General features: G+C 37.2%; 1 protein-coding gene across 1 annotated transcript; it reads left to right on the top strand.

Moving 5' to 3' along the window:
- Positions 1 to 13,118, top strand: stard3nl (STARD3 N-terminal like). The gene is made up of 9 exons (XM_047590034.1): positions 1 to 146; positions 5,285 to 5,668; positions 7,328 to 7,405; positions 7,498 to 7,575; positions 8,039 to 8,092; positions 8,975 to 9,092; positions 9,958 to 10,056; positions 10,246 to 10,313; positions 12,160 to 13,118. Exons 2-8 carry the CDS (start codon positions 5,468 to 5,470, stop codon positions 10,308 to 10,310), a joined length of 693 nt encoding a protein of 230 aa, XP_047445990.1. The 5' UTR covers positions 1 to 146; positions 5,285 to 5,467; the 3' UTR covers positions 10,311 to 10,313; positions 12,160 to 13,118.

Here is a 13,118-nt window from a genome sequence, read left to right as displayed (position 1 = left end):
ACAGTAGAAGAAGAAGGAGGAGGAGGAAGAGAAGGAGGAAACAGGTGACTGCTCGTCTGGTTCGAGGAGGCTCATATCTGATAACACAAGTCATTCCAGAGTCAATTTGGGAAATTAAAACGCACGAAAGTGTTCGAGTTTAACAGGTAAGAGGCACGACGGCGACTTTAAAAGGGAGAAAGAAGCGTATTTAATACGTGACGTTGAGCTAAGCCTGTTTGCTGGCACACTTAGCCCTGAGCTAAAGGACTTCTTCCGTGTTATCCGGGTTATTTTATTATTGTTGTTGTTGTTATTATTATTATTATTTGTGTTATTATTCTGGGGAACTCCTCTCCAGAGCTGTTCAGGGAAAACAGTAGCCCTAGTCAGGCTTCAGAGCTATCATCTGGGGCCTCACGGTGTTATTTATTTATTTATTTTTATTTTTTTTCTATATATATATATATATATTCTTTTGTATTTTTTTCACTGTGTTGTTATTATTATTTTTATTTATTTTATATTTTTTATATTTTTATTCTCTTTTTTATTTCATTCTCTATTTTTATTTTTTTATTTATTATTCACTGTTATTATTTTGTTTATTTTATATTTATTTTAATATATTTTTTATTTTCTTTTTCATTCACCGTGTTTTTCTACGTAGGAGCTTGGCTACATGCACACTGACAGATCCTTACTCCAACATCATCCACGTTTATGACTGGTCCAGGTGTCACTATCACACTCAGTCCACATGTAATTACAGAATAAAAAAAAGACTGAGTTATCGGTGGTTTGTGAACATTTGATGATAATATTGTGTTTAGTAGGAAAATATCAGGTCATAATAACTATGCTAATTCTCGATGAGCTGGTTTCTCTCTGGTTTGGAATAAATTCATAGTTTCTGATGGACGTTAAGGTTACTTTACTGTCGTTTGCTTGCATGAAAATGAAATTTGAACTCAGGACCAGCAGTCTACAAGACAAGTCTTATGTATAAACGGCCCTAAGAATGATAAAATAATACAGTTAATACAAGTTAAAGGACACAGACACAGTTTAAAACAAAACCCTCAATTAATAGCATACGCTAAGTGAGAAAATAAATACTGTAGTGCAGTGGAGTTCAGAGCAGATGTTACCAACCCAACCAGTAGTTAAAGTGTTTGAAAGGTGAACCAAGCTGGAGTCAGTGTGTAAAAGCAAAGTTAAACATAAATACATTTATAAATAAAAATGTTTAAGTAGATTTCTGGGTGATCTAGGTTGTAAAATCCTCGAGGGTTTGTCCCAAAAACCTAACCTAAGTCTTCCTTTCACCGGATGCCCCCTTATGCTCTGAAAAACGAATAATTTGAGTGCATTCGAACTAATAAAAAGCTCAATAACCTGACAAACTTAACATGAAATAAACAGATGAATGTATTTGTAGAAATTAATTTGGTCCATTGTTTGTGTTTTGTTTTTATGCACAATGGCACAGATGTAAAAGATGAGATTTTTCCTTATTTTTGGAATAAATTTAATACAAGAATTTGGATATTTTTATTGATGAAACTAGAGCTGCAACTCCATCCGTCATTTATTTGTTTGATTTTGTCGAATGTTATTTTTTTTTTACGTTTGATTCATTTATTATAAAAACATATAGACACCTTCTCGTATTGAATAGATTTAGTTCTTATCCTGTTTTATTTCCTGCAGCTCTGACCCTCCACCGAGGGCCGAACCACTTTGAAGATAAAATTTTCTGTCAAATAAATCCTTTGTAATTGTAGCCAGTCAGAAATTAGTTGGGGAATTAATTACACATTTCTGTTGCAACTTGTTGGAGACCAATAGTTAAAAGACAAAAATGACGAAAATGATTGATGAAATACATTATATTAGTATTATATATTATGAATTGGCTGTTTACTGTAATCAGGGACCAATAAACTCTTGTTCATTACTCAGACTAGTCTCTCTAGATCCCTGGTGTATGTCACCATAACAGTTTCCTTTTTATTTAATCACGAGACTCTGTTCACACTGGCTTCACTGCCACCTCTGGGTTACCTCTGTGCAGACTCTGGTTGCAGCCGACGTCACTGGGTCAGCAACTATTTTTTGTTTTACTTTTTTTCTCCCACTTCAGTTTTGATCAGCATGAGGAAGTGATGGTCGTGTACAGTCGGAGGTCAGGCTGTAGACGGAGTTGTTAATGGTTAAACCGAATGTTGAAGTGGTGTAGGATTAGGAAGCAAGAGAAACTACTATGTCTTCTGATTCTGAGACGCTGTAGCACAACATTTGACTATTTTGATTAAGCAAGTAATCGTTAGTTATTCATTTGAGTTCCTGCTCACTCAAACCAGCCCGACCTGCGTTTCCATCAGCCTCTTTTTTCCAGCATTCGTTTCGTGAGTTTTGTCTTTGTGTCAATGGGACATTATTTTACCTCTTTCACAAACAGGTTAAAAATGCATTTAGAGATTGATGTCTACGACTGTAGCTTAGATTTATTTGTTTAAAAAAAAATGATATTGTTTATTTCTTGGTATTGGGATCAATTGAAGACACGGAAGAAGAAATTGTACTTTTGTAACATTCAGCTCGTCGGTGACGGTGTGTAAAGATGAACGAACCCTCCAGCATGTTTCCCCAAAGAGACGTTTTTGAAGCTCAGTGTGGCGTCTCAGGCCGCCGCCATCTTGAATCCACCTAATAGCCGGTTTAGGCTTCTGCATCAATTTGACGGCATAGCTAGAGCATCAGTCTAGACCCTACGAGGACCCTAACGACGAACGCCTGACGTGCATCTCACCAGAAATCTAACTACGCACCGCGACCACGTCATGGTTGTCTTAGTAACGCCGTGTCATGGAGTAAAGGTTGAGGTTCAGAGATACAAACAACTGTGCGACTCATCTTCGGCTAAAGTTTCAGTCTCCATTGTTGAAGCAGGAAGTAGAAACAAAAATTATAATATATGTCCCTCAGTACCTTAAATGACCATTAACTCCTAGATAATAATAATAATGGGTAATAGTCAAAGAGGTTGAGCTGAGACCTCTGAGGACACTCACCTCTCACTCATAGCAACCACGTGCTTAATTATGCATAACTTTAAGCTTCAATATAGTTTAAATATCAGTGACTTGTATAACAATTCTCCCCCTGTACATTGGTTATGAATGAAGAAATTAGCTGTAGAGACCAAACCCGGTTGTAAACATGGTTATTTCTGCTCTGAAGTTGGACATTTTAACATTGGAGGTCAGTGAAGATTCACTCGTTTTTCGTAGGAAGCCTCTAGTGGCCATTTGAAGAACTGCAGGCTTTTTTTTGTTTTTGTTTTTTAGCTCATCTTTCAGTGTGTATTTCAGGTGTGTGCATTTGAGACGAATGAAACGCTGAGAAGCCTTTGCCTCTGACAGTTTGCCGCGCATCGAAGGGTTAAGTGAATTTAAACAACAGGTCCTGCTGTTGCTGTGAAAACTGTGTGGTATGTGAAGAGGAAGCTGACAATTTTGGTTTCAGGGGAAACTACAGTACTTGGAGGGGGGGGGGCTGTAAATCTGCTTTCCTCAATTTGCATTGTGTTTTTGTCAGTAATTACTTACAAAATGCAAGATTGATCTAAACTAAAAAAAAAAAAGAGTATATTCAGTTGCTCGGAGACTGGTTTCCCTTCCTGAAATACAGAGGGTGTGAAGAGTCAGTGTTAAATTAGGTCAAGTGTGAAAACACGTTCTAGGTTACAGCAAACGTTGTTCTAGATGTTTGTGCTTTGAAAATGATCTCTTCCTGGTTTATTCTCTGTTGTTCCGTCTTCCAAACGTACAAAATGTTTCCACCTTCAGTCTGATGTTTGAGTTCAAAAGTTCAGAACTCCTCAAACCACTTTTGCAAAATCCTCTCTATCTCTTCTCTTTCTCTCTCTGCACCAAATACACCGCAAGTGTTCTGCAATTTCCCCATCGTGGGACAAATAAAGGGGTTCTAACTATGAGTCTTCCTTTCACTCAGTGTACCCCAGAATGTATCATTTTAACCTTTTAACTAATGAACAGGTTCAATAATTTGACTAAATTAAATAAACATGTGAATTAATTTATGGAAGTAAATGGCTCTAATTGGTTGTAGGACCGTCCACTTGTATGCAGATGTTGTTATGTGGCTTTCTTCTTCTTCTTCTTTAAATCTTTATCTGTGCGTTTAGGGAAACAAAAACTGGACACATAAATCAAAAGTGTTTTCTTCTATAAACTTTAAAGTAGTGTTGTCCTGATCAAGTTTTTTTGCCTTATTCCATATCAAATAAACAAACTTTGCTCCCCTGTAGCTTCCTAAAGTCTTTCCTTGTCTTCTCCTCGAGTCGAAGTCAAAGTTAACGTAGTGTGGAGAAGGGAGCTCTTCTCTTGGGTTCTCTATTCCAGAAATGTTCTGGTCATAAACTCCCCAACCCTCTGTGGAAGAGAGGAAACTTTTCTCTTCGTCTTTTAAGCGTTTAGTGTTTGTTGTTGTTTGGCTGCAGCCTTTGACCTGAGCAGGACTCCATGGATTTTGTTTGGTGAATTTATCGTTGTTGATATTGAATCCTGATCTCCAACCACCTCACCAAACATCCATGAAATTTCTGACTGACGTTTTCCAGAGTGAAGTCCTTGTCCTGAAGTTACATGGTTTTTTTTTGGTTTATTGCAGACCTTAACCTCCTGAGACCCGGTGTCCTCACGTGGGGACATTAAGTTTTAGGTTTGTTGCAGCTTCTTATTCTGCTTCATTTAGAGCTGTCGTCCTCATAAGGAGACACTGTTGTCTGCATGTACTGGTAACGAAAGAGTCAGTACACTTGTTTATTTATTCTTATTAACTTTTATTGTTTGATATGACATGAAAATTTAACAAATTCACAAGTACTCGTTTGAGGACGTTGGGATTTCATCGTTTCCAAGTCTGTTTTTGCATTAAAATAAAAAACAGTTTTATATTTTGGGGACTTAAATTGGTGATTTAAATTGTAATATACAGTGAAATAATCCCTGTGTCCATAAACCTACATCCAGTTCAAATACGATGCTTATTTTTTTTATACTTCTTAAGTCCTACTCTTAATCTTAAAATCTTAATCTTAAAGTGCTTGGGTCTCAGGAGGTTAAATAAATAACTACAGAAGATCAGACTTGGCTTAAGCCTGATTCTGACTCGGATCGTTTTTATAAATTTAGCATCGATTGGCACATCCCAACTTTAAAGAAGGACGTCAAAGATAATCTAAATTAATGCAGATCTGGACGTTTCCTTCATCCAGGTGCAGTGATGCAGTTCGTCCACACAGCCTGAGTCGAACCAGACCAGCCCGGGCTTCCTGCTCCCATGTCCCACCGCCTTTGACTTTCAAAGTCCACCTTCCGAACACTGACCAGTGGGCCGGGCCAGTCCCGTCCTGTGGGGTTGGGAGGGGGCGGGCGGCGAGCGGCGAGCGTGGCCAACGATGGACAGCGCGTGCAGCGGCAGCGTCGACTCGCGGGCGGCCAGGGGGTCCGGGCCCATCAACGCCGCGGCGGTCTCCGTGAGGGTGGAGTCGTACGAAGCCGGAGAGAAGAAGTGCATCTCAGACGTGAGGAGGACCTTCTGCCTCTTCGTCACCTTCGACCTCTTGTTCATCACCTTGCTCTGGATCATAGAGCTCAACGTAAGTCGCGTCCGTCTTCGAGGTTTTTTATGAGTTTTTTTAATTAGTTTATCGGTTTAGTCACAAGTTCAGGTTCTGCTAACCATTAACCACGGTGACAAAGTGCCTCACGAGGCCGGACAGATGTGGGTCAGGGGGGAGGAGTGGATCGACTTTGTACCTGGATACAGGGCTTAAAGTGATCTGACAGTATTCGGGATATCCGGCATGTGGCGTTTCACCGCGATTAACCCTCAACTTTAGGCACATTTTTGTTCATTTGTGCCAAAATTTTCCTGTTGATTTGACTGTGTGAAAAACCCAGCAGTTAGTGAGTTTACGCACCTGGTTGGAGTCCTGTCACAAACTGTTTGAAGCTTGGTTGTCTGGTCATTTCATTCCTTTGACAATCGAGGGGCCAGATGAAGATGTTTCTGCTCAATGGAAAAAGGGTCATAATGAAAATCCCAGAAAATAAGTGAAACCCTAATATGAATGAGAATGAATGATTTTTACTGTGTCATGGCTGAGAGAAAACACCTCATAATAGCTCAATAACGAATGAATATTTTATTTATAGGCCCTATAATGTGGAAATGGCGGATTTTAGTGTTGAACACTAAACATGGCAAATTTGGCCAGTTTTGTCCTAAATAAAACCCTAATATTGCAGAATGAATGATTTTATTGTGTCTTGGCTGAGAGATTAAAAAAATGTAAATATAATGGAAGTCAATGGGACACTTTTAAATTTTAAATCTGACGCTACACAAAAACTAATAATGCAATAAAGTCAATATTTTAGATAATCTTGGTCATACCCAAAACTAATCTAAAAATAACAATAATAATAATAATAATAATGATGATGTCCCAGTCACCCAATATTAGTTTTATGGACGATAGCTCATTTTTTTTTTTTGTAAAAACAACAGTGACTTCAAGTAACAAAGCTTAGTTTTGTAAAGTGTAAAGTGGTTTAAGAGATTTTATGCAGAAAAAAAAAAAAACAGAAAAAAATATTAATCCGCTTTTTTTTTTTTATATAGCAATTTTTGGGGATTAAGATGAGGATCAAAAACACTTGCTGATGTGAGATGTTGTCAGGATCAAGCAGTCAGTTGAGTTCAGTTACCAATAAAACTCAGCGCTTCCTCCCAAACTAACATCACTAACCAATCAGTAGTAGGGTGGGAGTGGAGGTGGGGGTGGGTCTTGGAAAGCTGAGATCCAGCTGATGCTGCCTTCAGGACAACTTGGGGAAAAATGAGCTCTGAGTTGTCAAACTCAGAAATTACTGCTTCCAAAAATATAAAATCTGCTGCACATATTTTAATTTTCAGCAAACGGTGACAATGAGCCAAACTTATTTTTTCTCCTCTGAGATGTCGAGTCTGAAATTTCCGAGTTGCATTATAGAATTTCCGAGATTTCATGAACGCATCATCTAAGATGGAGAGTAAATGTATGAAGCTGGAAGAATGTCTCCTAACTACAAACAAAGGACTGAAAGTCGTAGCAAAAATAATAATAATAACTAATAATAAATGTTAGGATGTAAATTCTGTAATTTAGAGTTAGAATATGATCCACAGTTTACCGTACGTAAAGTTAAGTAATTTAAATTCGTCTGCTGATGAGGTAATTAATGATCTTGTTTGACTTGTTTGTGTCGGGCAGGTGAACGGTGGCATTCAGAATCAGCTGGAAAAAGAAGTCCTGCATTATGACTACCACGCCTCCTTCTTCGACATCTTTGTACGTCACGTTATTATTATTATTATTGTTATTGTTATTGTTGTATTATTCTATCTTAGTTGTTCTGTAAATGACATCCTCTCCTCCCTCAGCTCCTGGCTGTTTTCAGGTTCGCCGCCCTCATCCTGGCCTACGCCGTCTGTAAGCTCCGTCACTGGTGGGCCATCGCGGTAAGTCTAGAACATACTTTATGTTACACTCCTGCTGCTTTTTGTTGCAGTTCATTGCTGCTTACTTATTGCACAATATTCGGCTGAAGTATCTGTTTTGCAATTGAACGCTAACGGTTTGTCGTGCAATACTTTGTGTTACAATTTCTGTTGCAATTTCACTACTTCGTATATATATGTGCCAATACTTGTATATTGTTTATTCTGTTTCTGTTTCTGTTTTTAATCTTTTTACAGTCTGCTCTTTATTTTTGCTACTTCTCTGCACAATGTTTACTGTTGCAAACTGAGGGACAAATAATGTCTATTCTATTCTATTTAAAGAACACTTATTTAAAGTAACATCCACTTCAGACACTAAGACATCAGTGTAAGATCCTCAACTGGTTGGTGGTTTTAATGTTGTGGCTGATCAGAGTCTGTGATGATGATGATGATGATGATGTGTTTTGTGTTTGTCCAGATCACCACTGCAGTCAGTTGTGCGTTCCTGATAGCCAAAGTCATTTTGTCTAAGGTAAGAGTGGTTTTAAAGAAGGAAACAATTTTATTTTATTTTTTTTATTATCCTCATTTTATTGCAACACTACGATCGCCACCAATGAGGGAGGGAAAATGACAAAATAAAAGAAATATAAATTGTTATTATAACGAGGCTGTAAGTAGAAATATAGAAGATTTGAGTCGTTTTATATGAAGACAAATTGTTAACCAAATAAAATGCTTCACAGCTGGATAAATAAATACGTAAAAAATAGTTTTTTAGTTTTTCATTGGTTTAGTTTGTTTCAAATGTATAAAAAAAACAAACCAAAACAAACAAAAATAACCACATAGGAATGGACACAAGAAACATACATAACAGTAAATGAGAAAATAAATAAATTACGAACTAAATATTCTGTCCTCTACATGTCCCAAAAGGAGTGAGGAATAAATAATTTTTTTTAAAAAAAAGCAGAAATAGGGGTAAAATGATAATAATAATCTGTTCAGTGTTAACCACAAACTCCATCCTTCAGTTGAATCACTGAACATTTGTCTGAGTACGAGATCTAATCCCAGCCTAAACTGTGTCTGTGTGTCTGTGTGTGTGTCTGTGTGTGTGTCTGTGTGTGTCTGTGTGTGTCTGTGTGTGTCTGTGTGTTTCTGTGTGTGTGTGTGTGTGTGTGTGTGTGTGTGTCTGTGTGTGTCTGTGTGTGTGTGTCTGTGTGTTTCTGTGTGTGTGTGTGTCTCTGTGTGTGTCTATGTGTGTCTGTGTGTGTGTCTGTGTGTGTCTGTGTGTTTCTGTGTGTGTTTCTGTGTGTCTGTGTGTGTGTGTGTCTCTGTGTGTGTTTCTGTGTGTGTCTGTGTGTGTCTGTGTGTGTGTGTCTGTGTGTGTGTGTCTGTGTGTGTGTAGCTGCTGTCTCAGGGGGCCTTCGGGTACCTGCTGCCCATCATCTCCTTCCTGTTGGCCTGGATAGAAACGTGGCTGCTGGACTTCAAGGTCCTGCCTCAGGAGGCCGTAGACGAAAATAGTGAGTACAACGAAAAAAATCTGGTTTATTATTATGATAAGTAATATCTGTATGTCACAGATGTTAAAAGGAAAATGGTGGTTTTACTTGGTTGAGATGGAGACTCATCTTAAATCGGTCAAACTTGCCTCAGATCTTTAAAGTCGAGATCAAAATCTATTTATGTAATATTTTTTTTAAGCCTTATTTTATGTATATTGCACAACATTTAATTAAAAGTTCTGTTGAAATATGATTTATAATTATTATATTGTTAAGTCTATTTCAGATATCCACGTTTTAAGGCGTTAAACAAGTTAAATTACTTGAAACTGCAGATCCTCTAATGTCCACTAGAGGCCGCCAGTCCCCCCTCCTCCTCTCATGGGTCCAGTGCATAGACTGTATATAAATATGGACAATGGGTCCTCATTTTTTTATTTCATTAATAATCTGCTCTACCATTTATGAGGAAATGTTAAATTATACGCTGTTCTTATTTATTTATTTATTTATTTATTTATTTATTCACTGAGCCGTTGGCATGGCAACTTGTGGTGATCGGAATATCACATCCTGTTTCTATAGCGTTGCATAACTAACACGAAACTATCCAAAATAATTTTAACATTCATCAACATTGTATTAATCATCCTTGGAGAAAAATTATGTGTATTTTAGTGTTTTATTTTACAAGTCCCGCCCACTAACATGGAGGGGGTGGAGCTTATGACCTGTTCTGCAGCCTCCAGCCACCAGGGGGAGCTGTACTTGTTTTGGCTTCACTTTAGAGGAGCTGTTCCTCTTTATTCCTTCTATGTTTCAGGTTCTAGAGACACTGAAGGGAGCTGCTCATAGAAATAATTTTTAACGTTGTGTGTTTCAGGATATCAGTCCATCATGGACGCCACAGAGCGAGCTCCTCTGGTGGGTCCGGGTCCTTTATCTGACGGACCGTTCTACTCTCCACCGGAGTCTTTGGCGGGTCAGTCAGTTTCCTGGGGGGGGGGCACATAAAAAACGTTTGACTCTAGATGTGACTCATCCAGCTCCACTGAGCTCCTGTTAACATTTACATGTATGCTAAGTCACTAAGTTGTAACGCTAAGCTAATGCTAACCACCTCCAACTCTTCACACGGATTTATTTCTCTCTCTCTGTCTCTCGTGTTCAGACTCTGACGAGGAACTGGACGACAAACACGATCCTGAGAAAGGCCTCATTCAGCAGGTGACTTAACAGGTGAGACTGGCTGGATGTGTTTCCATGGAGACGCACTTCCTCTAGTGATCAGGTCATCGCACCATCAGGTCAGGACAGACTGAGCCGATCAGAGAGAGGTTTCGTCTTGTCTCGTAAACTCTGGAGCGTATCTGCTCCACTAAAAACATCAGGTGAGGAGTTTCCAGGAGGGACGACGACGATGGAGACGTCTCGGTCGTCTTCTCAATCAATTCAGCGTCGTCAATAAAAACCTCTTCTTGTTCTGTTCTGTTTCCTGCAGATCCACGGCTCCATAGCAGCAGAGCCACTTTGTAGTAATATTAGTATTTTTATTCAACTGTAGTACAATAAGTACAGATATTCAGTATAAATATGTAAATTACAGAGACTGAACAGGCTCAGGTAGAAGCAAATAATCCTTATAAATGTCTAACCTACCACATTTGTAGCTCTCGATAAATAGCTTCACAAACCATTCGTTTATAAACAAAATGAGATGCACATTTTTAAATTTACACGTCTATTTTTCCATCAATTTTTTTTTTTTTTTTTTACAACAAATTTGCACCAACCTCTCAGATCGTAGCTGGGTCAATATATACATGCGGGACTTTTTGAAACCAATCACCACGTGGCATTTTTACGAATTTTTCCGATTCTTCTAAATAACTGAGTCAATTGAAAGTTATTTATAAATATATTGTAGTGTTGACATGTGATAAATTGACACTTGACTCACACACTATTTTATATTAACCCTCCGGCATCTTTTTAATTTACTCTTGTAAACCTTAGTGGACAAAAACGTCCATGTCCAAAAAAACTGCATAAATCTCTTAAACCACTTCATCACTTTACAAAACTACTAAACATTCAATCATTTTGAGGGATTTTAACCCTCTTAATGTCAGTTTGATTATTTGAAATCAGTGTTTTTATGAAAATATATATACATATATATATATATTCAATAAAACTAATGTTCGGTGGCTGGGGCATTTTTTTTTTAAGATCAGTCTTGGATATGACCAAGATTCTCTAAAATATTGTCCTGATTGGATTATTAGTTTTTTCTTTTAACCCTAGTGGACAAAAATGTCCCATTTACTTCCATTATAACCACATTTTTTTTAATCTCTCAGCTGTGACTTTCTAAATTTATACCATCATTTCTGACTTTGTTGCAAGAAAAAAAAAAAAAAAAAAAAAAAAAGTGCCATATGCACTAACACAGCCAAAATGAAGAGGAAAATTTTGCCCAAATGCACAAAAATGTCCGTCAGGTTGCCTGAGGGTTAAATAACTAAGGAAGAGGAGGAAGAACAAACCTCAGTCATGTGATCTGGATTTAACACACTTCCTTGAGAGGTGGAATTAATGTGTTTGTTATGAGTAACTTAGCTGAAAGTGATTTCTAGGTTACACATAAATAAATAATTTGTTTTTTTCCACATAAAATTTGCTATGTTGCCTCAACTTAACAAAAAAGACACAATTGGAACAAATTTTGAATGAGCTCATTTTATTATTGTTTAAACTAATTAGAAGGTGGTTGTTATTAAATTGATATTTTTTAATGATATCTAGTCATTTTCTATTAATGAGTGATTGATTCTATAATAAGTAATTTTTTTAAAGACAAATCATCATAAGTAACATAAAAACATTATTTTTTTTACTTTGAATAAAAACGTATGCAAGATATGTCCCACAGTTCCTCTCCTGTTTTAAAAAGAAGTTTCGTATGGGGTCTGATTTTGATTTTTGATTTGGTGCTAAACCCCAGGTTGGATCAGGGCCTGTACTCTAATTAAAAGCCTAATTTAACCTTTTTTTTCTTCTTTTTTGTTCTTCTTCTTCTCAGTGTCTCCACATCTAAAGCTGAATATTTGCTCCTGTGCTACCGAAGAAAAATTCTGCCTTACACTTTCTGCCATTTTAGTTTTTGTATTTTTTTTTTTTTGTTTGTTTGTTTGTTTTAATTTGTCCAAATGAAGTATTTGTACTTTCACATCCACAAATGAAACCTCTTCTGTCGAAAATCAGCCTCCAGTCTGGATTTAAGTGCCGCTTCTTAAAAAGCAATATCAGTGTCATGATTTTAGGAGTTTTGTTTTTCTACATTTAAATAACTCTGGATGAACCTTTTAAGAGAATTCATGTTCATTGTTGTTTTTTGTTTTTTTTTAATTATGTGTAGAAGAAAAAACAAATCACTTGAACTCTCTGATGTGTAATAGTTGGAGCCCTTTTCAGTATCCGGCCAAGTTTCACACACACACTTCTGTTTCAGTCTTTTTCCAGGGTGTTAATGTGTTATATGTCCACCATGTTTACTATTTTTTTAATTGTTGATCATTTGCATATACTTGGGTTTGAAGTCACTGTAAAGTAAAATGATAATAATAATATTAATAATAATAAGCTCCGTAGACTCCTCATTAAGAAAGAAAAGTAAAAAGTGTTTGGTTATTTTTCCGGCCAGTATCGACCGTATGGACCAGTGTGTAGCAAAGGAGACAAGTCTTAAAATATCACTACAACACCTTGCATGGAAAAAAATGTAGAAATATAAAAACAATTATGTCTGCTTCCAAAAAAAAAAACAAACAAACAAATAAGGCGATCCATTAATCTGCAGCGTCGACATGTGAAGGTTTACTGCACTGAGTGAGATGGAAACTGAATAAAGCTGCTGTGACTAGGAGAAAAAAGTTGAAATGTAAGTGTACATATCTTAACGCATGCTGTGCATCCAGTGCTTCTGTTTTTATGGGATGCCCGTCTGTAAAATAGAAACATTAAAATGAAATGTGAAACTTT

The sequence above is a fragment of the Mugil cephalus genome, chromosome 7 (assembly GCF_022458985.1).
Source record: "Mugil cephalus isolate CIBA_MC_2020 chromosome 7, CIBA_Mcephalus_1.1, whole genome shotgun sequence".
In the NCBI taxonomy this organism is placed as follows: domain Eukaryota; kingdom Metazoa; phylum Chordata; class Actinopteri; order Mugiliformes; family Mugilidae; genus Mugil; species Mugil cephalus.
Note: the sequence above shows the minus strand (reverse complement) of the source record. Positions and strands in the feature narration are given on the sequence as shown.